This window comes from Theropithecus gelada, chromosome 18, assembly GCF_003255815.1.
Source record: "Theropithecus gelada isolate Dixy chromosome 18, Tgel_1.0, whole genome shotgun sequence".
Lineage (NCBI taxonomy): Eukaryota > Metazoa > Chordata > Mammalia > Primates > Cercopithecidae > Theropithecus > Theropithecus gelada.
Window position 1 is genome coordinate 40397602 of NC_037686.1, and position 19382 is coordinate 40416983.

At 36.7% G+C, this 19382-nt stretch overlaps 1 protein-coding gene across 1 annotated transcript in view; it reads right to left on the reverse strand.

Moving 5' to 3' along the window:
* DCC (DCC netrin 1 receptor) overlaps positions 1–19382 on the reverse strand; it is a 1221566-nt gene that overhangs the window by 9180 nt on the left and 1193004 nt on the right. Inside the window, exon 28 of the mRNA XM_025365180.1 lies at positions 5858–6000. Coding sequence (XP_025220965.1) covers positions 5858–6000 — 143 coding nt within the window. The remainder of the gene's footprint in view (positions 1–5857; positions 6001–19382) is intronic.

The following is a 19382-nucleotide window of genomic DNA, read 5'->3' on the forward strand; positions in this document are numbered from 1 at the left end:
CCTGGCTAGGGCAATCAGGCCAGAGAAGGAAATCAAGGGTATTCAGTTAGGAAAAGAAGAAGTCTAATTGTCCCTATTTGCAGATGACATGATTGTATATTTAGAAAACCCCATGGTCTCAGCCCAAAATCTCCTTAAGCTGATAAGCAACTTTAGCAAAGTCTCAGGATACAAAATCACTGTGCAAAAATCACAAGCATTCTTATACACCAGTAACAGACAAACAGAGAGCCAAATCAGGAATGAACTTCCATTCACAATTGCTTCAAAGAGAATCAAATACCTAGGAATCCAACTTACAAGGGATGTAAAGGACCTCTTCAAGGAGAACTAGAAACCACTGCTCACTGAAATAAAAGAGGACACAAACAAATGGAAGAACATACCATGCTCATGGATAGGAAGAATCAATATCGTGGAAATGGCCATACTGCCCAGGGTAATTAATAGATTCAATGCCATCCCCATCAAGCTACCAATGAGTTTCTTCACAGAATTGGAAAAAACTGCTTTAAAGTTCATATGGAACCAAAAAAGAGCCCGCATTGCCAAGGCAATCCTAAGTCAAAAGAACACAGCTGGAGGCATCACGCTACCTGACTTCAAACTATACTACAAGGCTACAGTAACTAAAACAACATGGCACTGGTACCAAAACAGAGATATAGACTAAGGGAACAGAACAGAGTCCTCAGAAATAATATCCCACATCTACAGCCATCTGATCTTTGACAAACCTGAGAAAAACAAGAAATGGGGAAAAGATTCCCTATTTAATAAATGGTGCTGGCAAAATTGGCTAGCCATAAGTAGAAAGCTGAAACTGGATTCTTTCCTTACTCTTTATACGAAAATTAATTCAAGGTGGATTAGAGACTTAAATGTTAGACCTAATACCATAAAAACCCTAGAAGAAAACTTAGGTAATACGATTCAGGATATAGGCATGGGCAAGGACTTCATGTCTAATACACCAAAAGCAACGGCAACAAAAGCCAAAATTGACAAATGGGATCTCATTAAACTAAAGAGCTTCTGCACAGCAAAAGAAACTACCATCAGAGTGAACAAGCAACCTACAGAATGGGAGAAAATATTTGCAATCTGCTCATCTGACAAAGGGCTAATATCCAGAACCTACAAAGAACTCAAACAAATTTACAAGGAAAAAACAACCAACCCCATCAAAAAGTGGGCAAAGGATATGAACAGACATTTCTCAAAAGAAGATATTCATACAGCCAACAGACACATGAAAAAATGCTCATCATCACTGGCCATCAGAGAAATGCAAATCAAAACCACAATGAGATACCATCTCACACCAGTTAGAATGGCAATCATTAAAAACTCAGGAAACAACAGGTACTGGAGAGGATGTGGAGAAACAGGAACACTTTTACATTGTTGGTGGCATTGTAAACTAGTTCAACCATTATGAAAAACAGTATGGTGATTCCTCAAGGATCTAGAACTAGAAGTACCATATGACCCAGCCATCCCATTACTGGGTATATACCCAAAGGATTATAAATCATGCTGCTATAAAGACACATGTACATGTATGTTTATTGCGGCACTATTCACAATAGCAAAGACTTGGAATCAACCCAAATGTCCATCAGTTGCAGACTGGATTAAGAAAATGTGGCACATATACACCATGGAATACTATGCAGCCATAAAAAAGGATGAGTTTGTGTCCTTTGTAGGGACATGGATGCAGCTGGAAACCATCATTCTCAGCAAACTATCGCAAGAACAGAAAACCAAACACCGCATGTTCTCACTCATAGGTGGGAACTGAACAATGAGATTGCTTGGACTCGGAAGGGGAACATCACACACCAGGGCCTATCATGGGGATGGGGGAGGGGGGAGGAATTGCATTGGGAGTTATACCTGATGTAAATGACTAGTTGATGGGTGCTGACGAGTTGATGGGTGCAGCACACCAACATGGCACAAGTATACATATGTAACAAACCTGCACATTATGCACATGTACTCTAGAACTTAAAGTATAATAATAATTAAAAAAAAGAAAAAAAAAAGAATGAAGAATGAATGTGCTTCCACCATGTAATTTGAAGTTAAAAATATATGCCAATCATTAGAAGTGTTATTTTTATTGAGTTATATTTATATAAGCAATGATGAAGGTATTTATAAAAATAACTACATGGTAAATAAGAGATGTTTCAAACATATCAATATTACTTAAAATGCATTGTTATCTTATTAATACCTTCCAATGGTGTTAGAAATAATAATAAAAAAGATATGAACAGAATATTTTTTCTCTGTATCATGATATAGATACATTTTTTTTTTTTTTTTTTTTTTTTTTGTATGTGAGAACTCAATGGGCTTTGCCTTGACCAGTGAAACTTCTGGGGATTATGACTTTAGTTTGTGTGTGGAAACAAAATTCATGCCCCAAATCAGAGTCAATCCTTTTTGGGACAATTTGAATGGTGGATAAAAGAAGAGGTTGAATTGCAGAATGCCTAGTGAACTGTGACTAATTCACTCTGTAAAATCACTCACTGCAAGTCACTGTTATCATGGCAATAAGTAATAGGATTATTAGTTATTACAAATACCATGTCACTAGGCTTAGGAATTCTGCTTCAGAAGGTATGGGAAGAACCTAGACATCCTTATTAAAGGAAAAATTCCCAGGTAGTTTTGACAGTTAGCCAGATGGGGAAACAAGATATGACACTGATCTGAACCCCAGTCCTTTTATATACTTGCGCATTTTACTTGAATTTGTCTCCTTACTTGTGAAATAAGAACAAGTTTGCCTTTTGAGGAGTTAGGAGGAGTCATCAAGTCAGGGGTACTTACCAGCTGCCCCGTGGTAAGTGTTCAATAAATGTTAGTTTTCTTTTTTTCCTTTCTTGAACATATTATTTGTTTTGACTTATACAGATGTTCTACTTATTATTCTTGGCTAGCACATTCCATTGATTAAATGATTGAACCAATCAGGCCTGAGCCATGATTTCTAGCTCTGCATAGGCCAAAACACATTCCTCTGTACCATGGTAGAGATGTATATCTAATCTTGCCAAATAAACACCCTTGATCTCAAGAGAGCATTGATAGAATTTGCATGGGTGGGAGGTAGGCACAAAGCTACTCCAGCCACTGAAAAAGCAGCTCAAAATGTATCGTATTAATGTATAAGCTTCCTATAGAAATCTCAGCATGTCTGTGAATGATTTGGGCATACATTACCCAGTCTTCAGGGCTTAATAGGGGACTGAAAAGTTTCCAATTTGGCTAAAAGCCTGTTTATATACATACTACATATAGGGGTGTGTGTGTGTGTGTGTGTGTGTGTGTCTCTGTGTGTCTGTGTGTTTGTGTATATATGTATGAGAGAAGTTGAAGTAAGGGGATTACTAGGTAACTCATTTCCAAAATGTTGTTTTCCTTGTCTGGTTGTTGTTCTCAAAGTGTCTAGATGTCATTGTACAATACAGCAACCACCAGCTACATGTAACTATTATATTCTTAAAATGTGCCTAAATTGAAATGTCTTTTACATGAAAAAATATGCACCAGTTTTGGAACAGTTAGTGCAAAAAAAGTAAAATACATTACTGACAATTTTAAATATTTATTGCATGTTGAGATCATAATATTTTGGAAATACTGGGTTAGATAAAAGGTATTAACTTTATCTTTTAATGTAACTTCTAGTCAATTTAAAATTACACATTATATTTTCATAGGCAAATGCTGGTCTAGATTATTTGCCCTGTTTCTGTATTTCCTTTAATATGTGTTTCTTACTGCTTTTAATAGTATAACTTTGGCTGCCATTCTTTAGAGTCAACCTTTAATGTAAACATGGGCCTACCTGACATTATTCCTTACAAGATGAGATACTTCATGTAAACTTAGAAGTTTGATTTTATTTGAGATGTGGCCACAAACCTTGATCCTAAACAGATATTGAAGTAAACAGCTATATTCTGACAAAAGTACATTGGAGTCTTATAAATTTGAATCTTTGAAAAGTATGTTAAGTATATAACACTCATCTGCCAAAACATTCACAGACATATCCACACAGTCAGCTTCCTTGGTCTCTATGTAGTTAAAATATTTTATTGTTTGTAGTCTTGAAAAAAATTAAGTCAAGAAAAATATATTGTTCTTCACTCAAATGAAATGATTCTTTGTTTTTAACAACAACCAGCTATCAAAAGAAAGTATAATTTTATTAAAAACCTGGTAGTTGCATTGCTTACAGAGGACTGATTAAATGTGACCTACTTATTCCTTGATATTGTTATACATTTATTTTTCAATATATTATTTGCAAATTTTGCAGAAGACTACATTTATGCATGAAAAAAACAAGCTAGTTGGAAGGGTGGCAGATTATTCTCATTTCATAATTTATGCTTAAAAAAGATCCAAATGTAATAACACAATAGAATTTTAATCTGCTCTTTTCATCTTTTTTCTCTTCTAGTGCCCTGATTTTTCAAGATATCTGATATGTTAATTCCTTGGGCTTCTTTTAAATGTTTTCTCTGAATTATATTCAGAAACAACTAAAGTGTACTATAAATAGTTACCTTTAGGCAACATCTTTTTGAATTTCCTTTATAGTGCATTTTTGGGATAAATGTTTTTTCTTAAAATTCTGATTTTTTTCCCCTTCTCCATTGATGTTCCTTCTGAGTTTTCTAACTGGAACCCTTTTTAGCTTGTTTCCTAAGTAAAACTTTTTCTGTCTTTCAATAAACTTTCCCTTCTTATTTTCTAAATATGTCATTTCCTTTTGGTATTACTTAAACTCCTTCAATTTTTTATTTTATATTTTCTTCTTCACAAATCTATACTTTTGGGTATTTTATGATCTCAGAAGTAACATATACAATTTCAAAAAAACCCTCATAATATAGTTTTTTGTCACCATATTTTTTAGTTCTAGAGAATAACTGTATAAGTTGGTGTAGCAATGTGCACCTGTAGTCTTAGCTATTTGGGAAATTGAGGCAGGAGAACTGCTCGAGCTAAGAAGTTCAGGGCTGTAGTGCACTACGATTGTGCCTGTGAATAGCCACTGCACTCCAGCCTGGGGAACATGGCAAGACCCTGTGGAGGAGGAGGAGGAGGAGGAGGAGGAGGAGGAGGAGGAGGAGGAGGAAGAAGAAGAAGAAGAAGAAGAAGAAGAAGAAGAAGAAGAAGAAGAAGAAGAAGAAGAAGAAGAAGAAGAAGAAGAAGAAGAAGAAGAAAGAAGAAGAAGAAGAAGAAGGAGGAGAAGGAGAAGGAGAAGGAGAAGGAGAAGGAGAAGGAGAGGGAGAGGGAGAGGGAGAGGGAGAGGGAGAGGGAGAGGGAGAAGGAGAGGGAGAAGGAGAAGGAGAAGGAGAAGGAGAAGGAGAAGGAGAAGGAGAAGAAGAAGAAGAAGAAGAAGAAGAAGGAGGAGGAGAAGAAGGAGTTATATAGTCTTATTTATTTCCAAGAATGGTAAGGTATTTCTTCCTATTGAAAAGAAACACACACACACACATATCTATGTGTATATGTATATATATTATATATATATGGGTGTAAAACCACACATTATGTAGCTATCTGGTCGTATTTCTAAGACTGTCCTTAGGAATCAAATTTTTACATAACAATGTCTCTGACATAATTTTTTTTCATAGCTTTTATTTCCTCTTCATATTTAAGTGCAGGAAAACGGAAGGACAAACAACAATAAGAACAACAATGCCCTGGGGTGGCCTGGGGTGAATGGACAGTACTCATTGGTTTAGATCCTATTACACAGCTCCAGTCAATCTGTCCCTTGATGAAGCATGAATTTTAAAGATGTCCTTACATTGACTGAATCCTCTGTTGGTTTGTGGCTCTCCTCAGACACTTCAGGGGCTGTTGGCACAGACACAGGAAGCAAAGGGGATCTTGCTTTTCCAGCCAACCCAAGAGAGGCTGTTTTCACATGGGTCTTAGGAAGAGTGGGCCCTGAAATAGAAAACACAGTGATGAAAGTAATGTAGAAAACATTCTGCAGAACACGTTCTCAAGTATATACACCATATCCAGGAGATTGGCATTGATTTTAGGTTATTGTTCATTCTATAGTGTAAAGATGAATGCTGACACAAAGAGTGGGCTTGTTTTATTTCTGCTAAATGGAAGACAAATTCTGATTAGGCTTCTCCAGATGCAGCTTCACTAGCCACATGTAATTGCAAGTAGATTCCAAATCATGCTGTGAAAAGTTACCTTGGAGCTCTGGACTGTTCATCACACCTCATAAAGTGTCAGGCAAGCTTATTTGGTGCCAGTCTCTGCTTAGGGCCAGAAAGCCCTGTGCTAAACCACCTAAATAAGCCCTAAGCTGCATAGCAGAACGAAGGAAGATTTGTGGAGTTAGAAGAGCTGGTTGATCTAGTCTACAAATGAGCATAAGACGTTAGAATAAAATAAAATCCATCATGGCTAACCTGACAGACTATCATTTTTAATTCTATTTTGGAACAAAAAAGATGTAATTCTGTTCTAATCTGTATGGCTTTTGTCAATAAAAGACATACTATTGCTCATGAAAATCATTTGAGGCACTGCTGAGTATCTAATAGATGATATTTCTGTCTATTATACATAAGAGCTGCCTTTTTGGAGGGAACTGAAATTTGCTTTATAAATTCTGCTTAGCTTGTAGCACTAATACAACCTCGTACCTATAGCCAAAAATAAAGCTTTTATAAAGGCTTATTGAATCAGCTAGTACATCTCACATAACTAAGGGTTGTGTCTTTCTTAGCATTGTAATCAAGAGGTCAGCAGAAAAGGTATTACAGAAAGCCATGAAAAGGCAGTGGCCCCAGTTCTCTTCTATCAAGAGAGATGACATTTTAGTCTTGATGGTTCTAATGGAGTCCTATATTGTGCCAAGAAAAAGTTGTTTGGACTACACTTTAGAAAACAAAATTCTAGCTAATGAAGCTCAGAGGTTACTCTACAATCAGATAAATAGGAGTCATCTGTTCATTGGGAAGGAAACAATGAAAATAATAAATAAATCTAATAAACTAGCAATCTGCTAGGTGCTGGTCACTAGAAATGATAAATCTTGACATAAGCATCTTTTCCCATACCATGACCTGACATGAAATTTCTTCATATTCATACTTTTCACTCGTGAACTTTAGGGAACAAAAGTCTGCAATTCGAGTGATATAAATCTTATAACAACATAAGAGGGTGATATTCTGTGTGTGTTACATCTGATGAGAAGCGAAATGAAACATGAATTGTTTTCTTAAGAGTGGAAATTATACTTCTGAGTGCCTACAAAAGTGTAGATCTATGCCAAGTATTTTAGTTTCATTTTGGACAAAATAACATGGTGAGGGAGAATTTGGGATATCACAGCAAGTCCAGTCTGCATTCAGATCTGTGCAATTTCTTGTCAAGTAAACCTGTCTTGGCCTGTTTTTCATCTGTAAAATAGGAATGATACTAGCAATTTGTTAGGATTAAATGAGATTATGTATTTAAAGTGGCTGATACTTAGTAACTTTTTCAAAGAGGGCTATTCACGCTGTGAAAAGTTGCCTGGGAGCTCTGGACTGTGGTTCATCACAGTACAGAGCCTGTGAAATGTCAAGGAAGCTCATTTGGTGCCAATTATAGTTATCGAATGAGGGCTATTTTTAATACTAATCATTTTATTATAATATAATATATTAACATTTTCAAAACAATCCTGCTAAGTATTTGTATTCTCGGTTCACACAAGGGGGTGCCAAAATAAAGAAAAAGTAAAAAACTTGCCTAAGTTCGCACATTTAGAAATGGGCAGGCAGTATAAGAGTTCGCACCAACATCTGTCTAACTCCATGGAGCAAATGAAGGATGATCATTTGAAGCTTGTTGATGAAGCTTGTTGACCTAGCCCATCCAATTTACATGGGCTTTTTGAGGAAGCAATATAAATGAACATGAAATCTAGTTCAAGGACTATGAATCTGGGGATAAAAACTCCTTTTTTTGTCGTTGTTTCTCATAACTGACTTGTAATTTAAAGGGAAAAGCAAAATAATCAACTCTAGCATTGACTTAAAATACTGTATTCCAATATTTTAAAAATATATACAAACATAAAATTTGCTGTAAGCATCATACCTTATAGTTCTTATGCTATGCTATAAAACAAAAACACCTTTAAAGTTAAACAGAAAGGCCCTATGAAAATAGTACAATTTCGATTATAATCATTAATTTAATGAGATTGTTGGGCTAAAACAAAATTGCCATATGATACTGTTGCTATGTTACAATCATTTTGGGTTTGTCATATATGCCCAGTTTTCATTATGAACATTTTCCTTCTTTTTTTCATTTATTCAACAACTTGTTTTCTTTATTTTTAATCAACAAGGAAAAATAGTATATTTTTATGCTGTAAAACATAATGTTTTGATACATGTATATACATTGTGGAATGGCTAAATCAAGCTATTTAACATATGCATTACCTCATATACTTATTTTTTATGTTGAGAACACTTTCAATCAAATCTTAGCAATTTCTAAGTATACAATATATAGTTACTAACTCTAATCACCACAATATACAATGAATCTCTTGAACTTATTCTTCCTTTCTAACTGAAATTTTGTACCATTTGTCCAACATCTCCTCAATCCTCTCACCTCACAGCTTCTGATAATCATAATTTTACTATTTCTTTATTAATATAAATTTAATACTTTTATCCTGCCTCCCCCTTTTTTTAAATTGTATTTTAAGTTCTGGAGTACATGTGCAGAATGTACAGGTTTGTTACATAGGTATACATGTGCCATGGTGGTTTGTTGCACCCATCAAACCATCATCTATATTAGATAGCTGTCCTAATGCTATCCCTCTCCTAACCCCCTGCCCCCGACAGGCCTAGTGTGCGATGTTCTCCTCCCTATGTCCATGTGTTCTCATTGTTCAACTCCCATTTATGAGTGAGAACATGCGGTGTTTGATTTTCTGTTCTTGTGTTAGCTTGCTGAGAATGATGGTTTCCAGCGTCATCCATGTCCCTGCAAAGGACATGAACTCATCATTTTTTATGGCTGCATAGTATTCCATGGTATATATGTGCCACATTTTCTTTATCCAGTCTGTCATTGATGGACATTTGGGTTGGTTCCAAGTCTTTGCTATTGTGAATAGTGCCACAGTAAACATATGTGTGCTTATGTCTTTATAGTAGAATGATTTATAATCCGTTGAATATATATCCAATAATGGGATTGCTGGGTCAAATGTTATTTCTAATTCTAGATCCTTGAAGAATCACCACACTGTCTTCCACAATGGTTGAACTAATTTACGCTCCCACCAACAGTGTAAAAGCATTCCTATTTCTTCACATCCTCTCCAGGATCTGTTGTTTCCTGACTTTTTAATGATCACCATTCTAACTGGTGTGAGATGGTATCTCGTGGTGGTTTTGATTTGTATTTCTCTAATGACCGGTGATGATGAGCTTTTTTTCACATTTGTTGGATGCATAAATGTCTCCTTTTGAGAAGTGCCCATGCATATCTTTTGCCCACTTTTTGAAGGGGTTTTGTGTTTTCTTCATGTAAATTTGTTTAAGTTCTTTGTAGATTCTGGATATTAGTGCTTTGTCAGATGGATAGATTGCAAACATTTTCTCCCATTCTGTATGTTGCCTGTTTATTCTGATGATAGTTTCTTTTGCCATGAAGAAGCTCTTTAGTTTAATTAGATCCCATTTGTCAATTTTGGCTTTCGTTGCTATTGTTTTTGGTGTTTTAGTCATGAAGTCTTTGCCCAAGCCTGTGTCCTGAATGGTATTGCCTATGTTTTCTTCTAGGGTTTGTATGGTTTTAGATCTTACATTTAAGTCTTTAATCCATCTTGAGTTAATTTTTGTATAAGGTGTAAGGAGGGTTCAGGTTTCAGTTTTCTGCATATGGCTAGCCAGTTTTCCCAACACCATTTATTAAATAGGAAATCTTTTCCTCATTTCTTGTTTTTGTCAGGTTTGTCAAAGATCAGATGGTTGTAGGTGTGTGGTGGTATTTCTGAGTCCACTGTTCTGTTCCACTGGTCTATATCTCTGTTTTGGTACCAGTACCATGCTGATTTGGTTACTGTAGCCTTGCAGTATATAGTCTGAAGTCAGGTAGCGTGACGCTTTCAGCTTTGTTCTTTTTGCTTAGGATTATCTTGGCTGTAGGGGCTTTTTGGTTCCATATGAAATTTAAAGTAGTTTTTTCTAATTCTGTGAAGATTTTCTAACTCAACAATAGGCATGACCTCATTCATACAGGGACTATAATGTCAGGTGGTCTTCACTGGATGTGAATGGTTTACCTCAACTCACACACCCACACACCATTTTTTTTTTTTTAGACTTCTGACTATAACCATGGTGTTCCTGGTGCCCTGTTAATTGTAAACCCAAATAGGAAGTCAGCCACTAAAATCCTTGGCAGGGAGTTCCTATCAAATCATCTTCCAGATAACCCAGCATGTGAAATTCATGTTGATATTTTAAGTTATTATTTAAGTGAAGGCATAAAGTTTAAAAAACAATTCACAGAGTTTAAAAGCTTTAAAAAGAGGCATAAACCTTGAGAAGGTATCTCCCAACCACGTACTTTGAATTGTGTTGCCTGAATGATGTCTGTATGCCCTTCAAGAATGCTTGCAATGTTCTGATTAAACCTGAATTTCTAATAGCTTTATTGTTACAAAGCTGTTCCTCTTAGTACCTTCCAGAAGCTAGCTCTTATCCCTTCCCATGTTTAACACAGCAACTGCATCTTAAAAATGAACATTTGTCTCTACGTATTTTTTTTCATGTATCTTTTACTTATTTTTGACCTAGACTCCCTTAATCATAAAACCTATTTATTTTATTTTAAATTTTTCGTTTTAAAAACATGTTCAAGAAACTCAGCTACTTCTGAAAATTTATAATCTAACACGCAATTAAACACATGCAATGCATGTTTAACATATTTTGAAAATCAATTCACTCTAACGTAGGTATCTACAATAAAAAGTGAAAGGCACTGGCATAGCTTATTATATAGAAAATTCAAGTAGGGCCAGTGCATGTTCTGTTCTAAGAAACATAAAAGTAAAGATTCTTTTAGAATATACCAGACTGTTGTACATAATTCCATAACATGTACTTCATCACAAATTTTTTGTCAGTTTGACATGCAGAGAAATGCATTCCTAGGCATAGCCTACGGTTATGATGGAAATGTTCTTATGGTGTATTTTCTTTCCAGAATTCCAAACACTTAGGTGTATTGCCCTATGTGTATCATACTGCATCAGCCACACTCCTATTGTTACAAAAGGACATGGACATGACTAAAAAGTACCATCAATCAAACTCATTAGAAAGTTCATTATAATAATTGATTTTCTCTAGTGCCCAGGCAAGAGTTATACATTCCAAATGTACTGAGTGTTGAACAAATTTATAAGACACGATGAGCCTCACAAAAGGAATCGAAGACACTGTCTCGACTCAAAGACCACACGGAGTGTTTAAACCTCAGATGATTACCTTTTCTCAAGTACTATTCACAGAATCACAGAAATTTAGAATGCCAGAACTTCAAGGGTTCCTGGAGCTCATCAAATGACCTTCCTTTTATTTTGTTGGGGAGAATACTGAGGTCCGTGGAGATCAAGGTAGAGTTAATTTCAATAAAATTCTAGTAGAGGCAAAGAATTTAAACAGCCTCCCAGAGTTCATTGTCAGCAGGATTTGACTGGGACACTCTAGGGCCTTAAATATTTTTCTTTCCTTTCCCTGAAAGGGCAATTAAAGAAAAGAGTATAAGGGAAATTTCCCAGGAGAGATTTATTAACAACTAATTAGGCAACTGTGGTCTCAAAACTGCCCTTTAGTAAAGGAGAAAAAATGTTTTAAAACCAAGATTTCCATGAAAACATCCTTTGTTGGAAGGCAGACACCATGTTCTTGGTTGTGCATAACTCCATCTCTATATGATATTTGTATTTGTGTAGATTCGGTGTTCAATATTTCAAGCCTGTGCACTGGTGAAACCTGGGTCCCTACAAGCTCACCAAGCAGTGCTTTTTCCTTAAGTACTCATAGCTCACCAAGCATAAATGGCTTCTTTCTTGATTTTCTGGTCTGCATCCCTGTTCTTTCATGGGGCTATGAGACATAACTTTAATCTTTTCACTTTCTGCTTGAGACCTGATCAGTCACCTTCCCAGTCTAAATTCTCAATCCATCTTCTACACCATTTAAACCAAATGAATATTTTATATAATAATCAGTTTCCTGGTATGGACTGATTGAAATGGTTGAAATATGGTTGAAATGAAAAAGCAATATAGTCATCAGGCATGTGGAGTAGTGAGTGAGGCCTGGAGCTTGGTCCATTCCAAACAGGATACTTGACACCATATTGCAGCCTCTCACCTGCCAATGGACTGACTGCTACTGTTGGGAGACCATTTGTCCTAATCCTCCATATTAAGGCTTCTTAGATTTCAATTACTTTGACATTGAAATGGGGCATTGCCACACTTCCTGGGAGACTAACTGATTTTTGTTTTTACACTGCTTTCAGAAGCCAGGTTTAAAGCCCACTTTGTTTATGCATCCCTGGCCTCACCAATTCTTGGTGACTCCTTCTTGATAATGGACTGCCCTGAGGCATGAGAGCCTTTGATGTGCCTGGCAGTGTTCTGACTCACTAGAAGAGAGCCACCATCCTACCAGAGAACTAATGGAAATTATGGCAATTAGAAAAAAAAAACACACACACACACACACACAGAAAACACATTACTTCAGGATATCAAAGTGCTGTTCTTTAACGTTAAGAAATGATAGAATTTTTGATGGCTTTTTCTATGTTGGTAGATCTAGATTGTAGCTATAGGGAAAGCTTCATATTTATTTATTCACTTTGGAGAACAACACTTAACATTGACAATTGGCCTGAATATGAATGCTTTTCATAAAACTTCTATGAGGTCTATCAGAAACATGTATCAAAAGAAAAAGAAAAATTAAAAGAATCTCTTCCATGGCTCCTAGCTGTTAATATAATCTCAATTTTGGAGTCAGGGTCCTCTGGGATCTCTCCCAAATATGAAAATTGATTTTCAAAATGTGATTAAAAAAAAAACCTACCTCATTTTGGGAGAGGGAAGTGCTCAAGGCTGGGTGGGAGCTAGTGAGAAGAAGATCGGTACCGGGGATCTGAGAAATTGGAAAAATCACCTCTCATTTTGCATACAGGTCTTGAAAGATGAAGGGTTTCCCAATCTGAAGTCCAAGCTGATCTATATATATATATATTTTTTTTCAATGACGGTAAACTGTGTGTGACCTATACAACGAATTCCAAGTATTTAATGAGTGCTCAAATAAATATCCAGATACTAAGGAAGCATTTTAGCCTAGGACCTAGTTTTGTGACCTTGGCTTAATGGTCTAATTTCTTTGGATTTTGGGCTCTTTATGTCTATAAATGTAAGAAATTTAATTTTTAAGTTATTAGCTATGAAAAAATTGCAATAATTTAGTTTTAAACCAGTGCTTTGTAAAAAACTAAATGTTCTATCATTGTTTTCTTAAAATTATTAGTGAACAGCTACACCAACAATTAAGGTTTTATTGCTTTTGCATTTCAAACAGATACTCTAACTAAAAATAAGTGGTATTACGTTTCTGAGGTTAAATGATCCACGGCTAATTGAAAAATTTAAATTTACGAATGCTCAATCTGAAGTCACTGCAGAATTTCCCCTATCCAGGGTGCATGTTGGAGAAGTCTCAGGCGACCCTTTGGTGGAACGCTGGCTGTTGATGTGCTAAGTAAATGTTCTTACACTGACATACAACTAATTAAGTGAGCATCGCTTTGGTTTTAATGTTATCTCCTCAGCAGGACCCACTAAAAGGAAAAAATAAAAATGGGCTGGAGTTCTGAGATGGGCTAGCAGTATGCATCAGGTGCAGATGAGCAGTCTCAGCAGGAATTTACTGTTTTAAGATTCATTTTCACAGTACAGTTATTAAACATTTCATTTACTCATTAGGTACATAATATATGACTGCCAGGTGCAGACTCCTGCTAGCATCTCTCTGCAAAAGGTTTTCCCTTGTAAAATAATTTTTGGGGGTGAGAAACATTAGGATGCAGCTGGAATGGACTGAAAATGTTCACCAGAGTTAGATCAGAGGCCAATGCATAGCATCGTTTTGATTTCACTGTTAACTCACATCTTCCCCACTGTTTCCTATTTCCTACTTCATTTTCCATTCCTTCACCCTTAAGAACAAAGTTAAAAAGGGTGGTTTTGAAGAAGCCTGGGTTCTCACCTCTACTTTGTCTCTGACACATTCTGGGAAGCCAGACAAAATGAAATGGCCTCTCTCAGTCTAGTTTCCATGTGAACCAGAATATTATTCTTACATATATTTATTATTAACTAACTAGCCTGTGTTTGGGTTATCTGGGGGCAGATATAGAAGTGTCACATAATCATTTACACTTCTGACAGGCAAGGAGCTTTTGAGGGTATGGGAGAAATAAAAAATATGTATGGGAAACTTTGTGTAATACTCTACCTTTCCAACTTCAACAAATATTGAACAAAAAGAGAGTAGCTACGTTTACTTAGACATGATAGCCTCAGACATCCCTCATCAGTGATCGAATTTCAAACTATAAATTTTGCATCAATCTTAAGACATTTTAGTCTACCCTGTGAATTGTACTTTAAGGGTGATAAACATCTCTAAATGCCACTTCTGGGAAGAGAAACATTGTGTTCTTCTCCCAACCTTCTTATTTCTCAAAAATAAGGGAAATGAAACAGACTATTTGCCCATGGGGGACGTGCTGATGAGGTGCCCTGCTCCCCTCTCTGCTCCTTTCTTCTTCTCCCATTGTAAGACAGGACTACTCTGAGTCACAAGTAGCATAGCTTTCATTGGCCACCTGTCTGTGAAAAATGAGAGGAAAGGGTTAATGTACTAATGGTCACTATTCAAGTTTTTAAACCTGATTGGGCTTGGCATTGGACATTGACATTGAAGACCCTTTGTCCTTAAACTTCACAAGAGTTGCGTTTGTTAAGCACACAAGACAAGGCCTGACTTCAGAAGTCTCAGCCACCTCTCTACTGTCTGTTTCAGTTTACAGCTAGTGGGCCCAATATTCTTGTAGTCAGGGAGGGAGGAAGAGGTCTTCCACCTACTGCTACCATTTTCCAAAAGGCTATGATTCTCTGCAATCCTTGATTCCCATCTGGTTATCAATACCTTGTCTCTATTATTTTTATAAACTAAAACTTAGAAAGAGAAAGGGTAAAACAGGTACCCTTTGTCCCACCTACAGTTACATAAACTACAATAAAACACCTTTTCCTACGTTTCTTTAAAATAGACCTTTTAAAGCTACCTTATTGCTCATGCCTTGGGCATAGGAACATCAAAGTTCAAAGAAGATAAAGGACTTGTTCAAAGCCACTCAGCTCGTAAGTTAGGCTTAAATTATATGTTCTTTCTTAGACAAAAATAAAAAATTCTCCAAGGTAGGCTTTGATAGAAAGCTGAGTGAAGCAGACCAGACAATCTTAGAGGAGACGAGGGTGTGAGAGTGAGACAGAAGGAGAAGAGACAGCAGGTATAGTGTGGGATGGTGGCAGGGGGTGATGGAAGAGGTAGAAGAAAGAATGGGAGTAAATCAGCATGTTCCTGCTCTCTTCTCTATGTGGATCCCAGCTAGACATGTTCTGATTTAAATGGGGAGTCAGTATAAATATAAACATCACAGCATCATGGAAGTGAAAATTTCTGAAGTCTTGGGAAACAATAACAAACATAGTACTTGGCTTTAGAGCTTCCTTAGTTTGAATAATGCAAAGGGTCAAAACTGTCTTCAAATATCTTTCTTATTTTTTCACTCCTTTCTCTCAACTCCTCTTTAGCACTATCCAGCCTCCTCAAACACATACTCTTTTGACTTACAGCATTTTATACCCAATAAATGATTTATGATAATATCTTCTGGGAAATTATATAATTTGAACTTCCTGACTGCTCAAATAAACATTTATTTTAATTAGCTCCCATTCTCTGTGATTTAACATTATCACTATTCATGGGTTCACTTACCCTCCTTACCACCAGAAAAAAAATTAAAATTTATTTTACAGATTGCATATGCTATGCACCCCGGGGTGACACTGGCTGAATGGGAAATTTTTATTAAACGATGAGTCATTGTTTGGGGAAATGTGTGTGCAGGCATTAAGTCTCTGCAGGAGGTGCTTTTCAGTGTACCACTTGAGGAGTGCTAAGGACAGGTTATGATGACCCCCTTCAAATGACAACACGTCTCAGTTCCCCACAGGGGCTCATCTTTTGGAGAAAACATATCATGGATAGCAGTGGTCCTGATCTATTGCTCTTCATTTAGGCAACAAAAATAAGAGTTTGCTTCAGAAGTGGGACAAATTTATAAATACTAATTTAACTAATTCCCTCATCACATGTTGAAAAATGTAAAAAGCCTCATGTGTTTCTATGAAAATTAATAAATTTTGCGGAATTTCATTTGAGTAGAGCACAGGTACTCAGCTTTTGACCTCAGATTCAGAAAAGTTGTTTCAGTACAAGATTTTGGAACTGGTCTTGAAAAACAAACAAACAAAAGAAAAACAGACATTGGTTTATGTTCCACAGGTGAGCTAAATTGAGGGTGATGACAAAACAGCAGGTCAAGTGGTTCTTAACCTGTTATAGATAATAAATAATTTGAGACAGTAATAAACGCTATGAACTCATTTGCTAGAAAAATGTACAGGCATACCAACAGAGAAATATCCATTTAATTTCAAGTGAGTTACCAAACACACAAATTCTTCCATAAACCCCAGATTAAGAGCATACAATCAGTTCAAAATCCAAACTACCTCACACTCTAATCTGCAGAGAGTCAGCCTCAGCATAACCTGGAATCTTTTTAGCAATTCAGAACCTCAGGCTCTACTCCAGATCTGCTGAATCTGAGTCTGCCTTTTCATAATGTCTGCAGGTAGTTCCCAGGCACACAAAACGAGAACCACTGCTTTTGATAGCCCTCTCCATGGTGAGCTTAGAAGTTAAGATTTATATCTCAGATCATGTTTGGACATGAACCATACTGTAACATGCTTAATAAAAACAAAATGTATAATTTTTTCAGTGAGAAGACAAAGGCATCAGTAGTGGTTTACATGTGCTCAATGAGAAATAACCTCTTTTTCTCACTTTCGATAGCTTACTTCCTACTCCTCACTTTCTTACCCCTCTTTGCCTTGCTACTGATTCTCTTTGCAGAGAGTTCGTGCAGGGAATAGCTACGTTGGAAGTTAGAACTGGGATCTAGGAAACTCCATAAGCTTTAATCACATTAAATTGGTCAATTGTGAGGAGCAATTCAGGAGATGCAGTATTTATGAGAGAGAAGAAGCCAGGTAGTGACCGCCTAATATGTACATCTGTTGGATATAAGGCCTTGCTTGGGACCTATGCTGTTGTAATGCGATGTGATCATTTGCAGTGGGACCATTTAAGTGAGACAGGGAAAATGTCTTCCTGGCTGTCAAATGGATTTATGATTTGTGAGCAAGCCCCGTTCAAATGAAAGAGGCCACTCTTTTCTCTAGACTCAGGGAACGACATTCAGACAGCTCTGAGCAGTTGCTCTGACCTGCTCTGTTCACCTTCTCTCTCCCACACACAGGTCCATTTCATCGCCCCTTCTCTGTTGCATATACTTGTGGGGAAATATAGCATACATGAGTTAGATATTGTTGCACCAGACATTGAGCTGTTAAAATTTAAAATACATTTAAACTCATTTTCATATTATCCTATGCTTCATATATAAGATGATGAAAACTTCACTGGGCTCAACTTATCAGGCCAGTTTTATCAACACAAATCTGGAGATAATGTGTTCTCCAGATTTATCAAGTATTCTAATGTGTCAGCTCATGCATGTGTGCACCAAGCAGCCTGTTTCTATTAACTGAGGTACCACTCAGAGAGTAGCAAAAAAGAAAATAAACAAATAACTATATTCTTGTAAATGCAACACTAAAACTAAAAGCTAATTTTTGACTTAAGAGCATACTAGGTTCACACATTATTGTGGTTTAAAAAAAATGCTGTCTTAGCCAGGTGCAGTGGCTCATGCCTGTAATCATAATACTTTGGGAGTGTGAGGTGGGTGAATCACTTGAGCCCAGGAGTTTGAGACCAGCCTGGACAACAGAGCAAAACCCTATCTATCTCTGCGAAAAAGAAAAATAAATACAAAAATTATCCATATGAGGTGTCACTCACCTGTAGTCCCAGTTACTTGGGAAGCTGAGGTGACAGGATCACCTCTGCCAGGGAGGACAAAGTTTCAGTGAGCTATAATTGAGCCAGTGCACTCTAGCTTGGGTGACAGAGTAAGAGATTGTCTCCAAAAAAAAAAAAAAAAAAAAAAGTGTTCTCAGCCAGGCGTGGTGGCTCACTCCTGTAATCCCAGCACTTTGGGAGACCGAGGCAGGTGGATCACAAGGTCAGGAGATTGAGATCATCCTGGCTAACATGGTGAAACCCCGTCTCTACTAAAAATACAAAAAAATTAGCCAGGCATGGTGGCGGGCACCTTAGTCCCAACTACTTGGGGGGTTGAGGCAGGGGAATGGCATAAACCTGGGAGGCAGAGGTTGCAGTGAGCCGAGATCACCTCACTGCACTCCAGCCTGGGCAACAGAGCAAGACTCCATCTCAAAAAAAAAAGTGATCTCTATTAGAAAATTCTTACTCAGGTGACCTCAAAAGTAGAAAAATACATACAACTTGCTGGATAAAATAATCAGAAATGTCAAAGAAGAATGTTTTAGAAGAGTACTTTGAAAAATATGTTGAAAATAGCAGTCACTACAAGTGCCATTATTCTTATAAGCCTGTACGTGCAATTATTCATTTCAAAATGAGAGGCATATGGTTTCATGAATAGGGCTTACTTATCATTGTTTTCTACTAAAAAAGCTTGTTAGAATCCCTTTTACCACACAAGATAAAGGCATTCTCCTCTAAGAGCCTTGACATTCTGGTAAATAAAGAGATCCTGGAAATAAGAACATCAATCCTTCTGCAAGCCTATGATGAAAGTCAATGCTGGAACACACACAAGATGTTTAACATGGCACTTGAATTTGTTTGTAAGTCCCTGCTAGTAAGATAAGAGTTATAAACATTCAAAGTCGAAGACTGTTTTTCACACAGTCTTGTAGGTACTACAGGTCATGT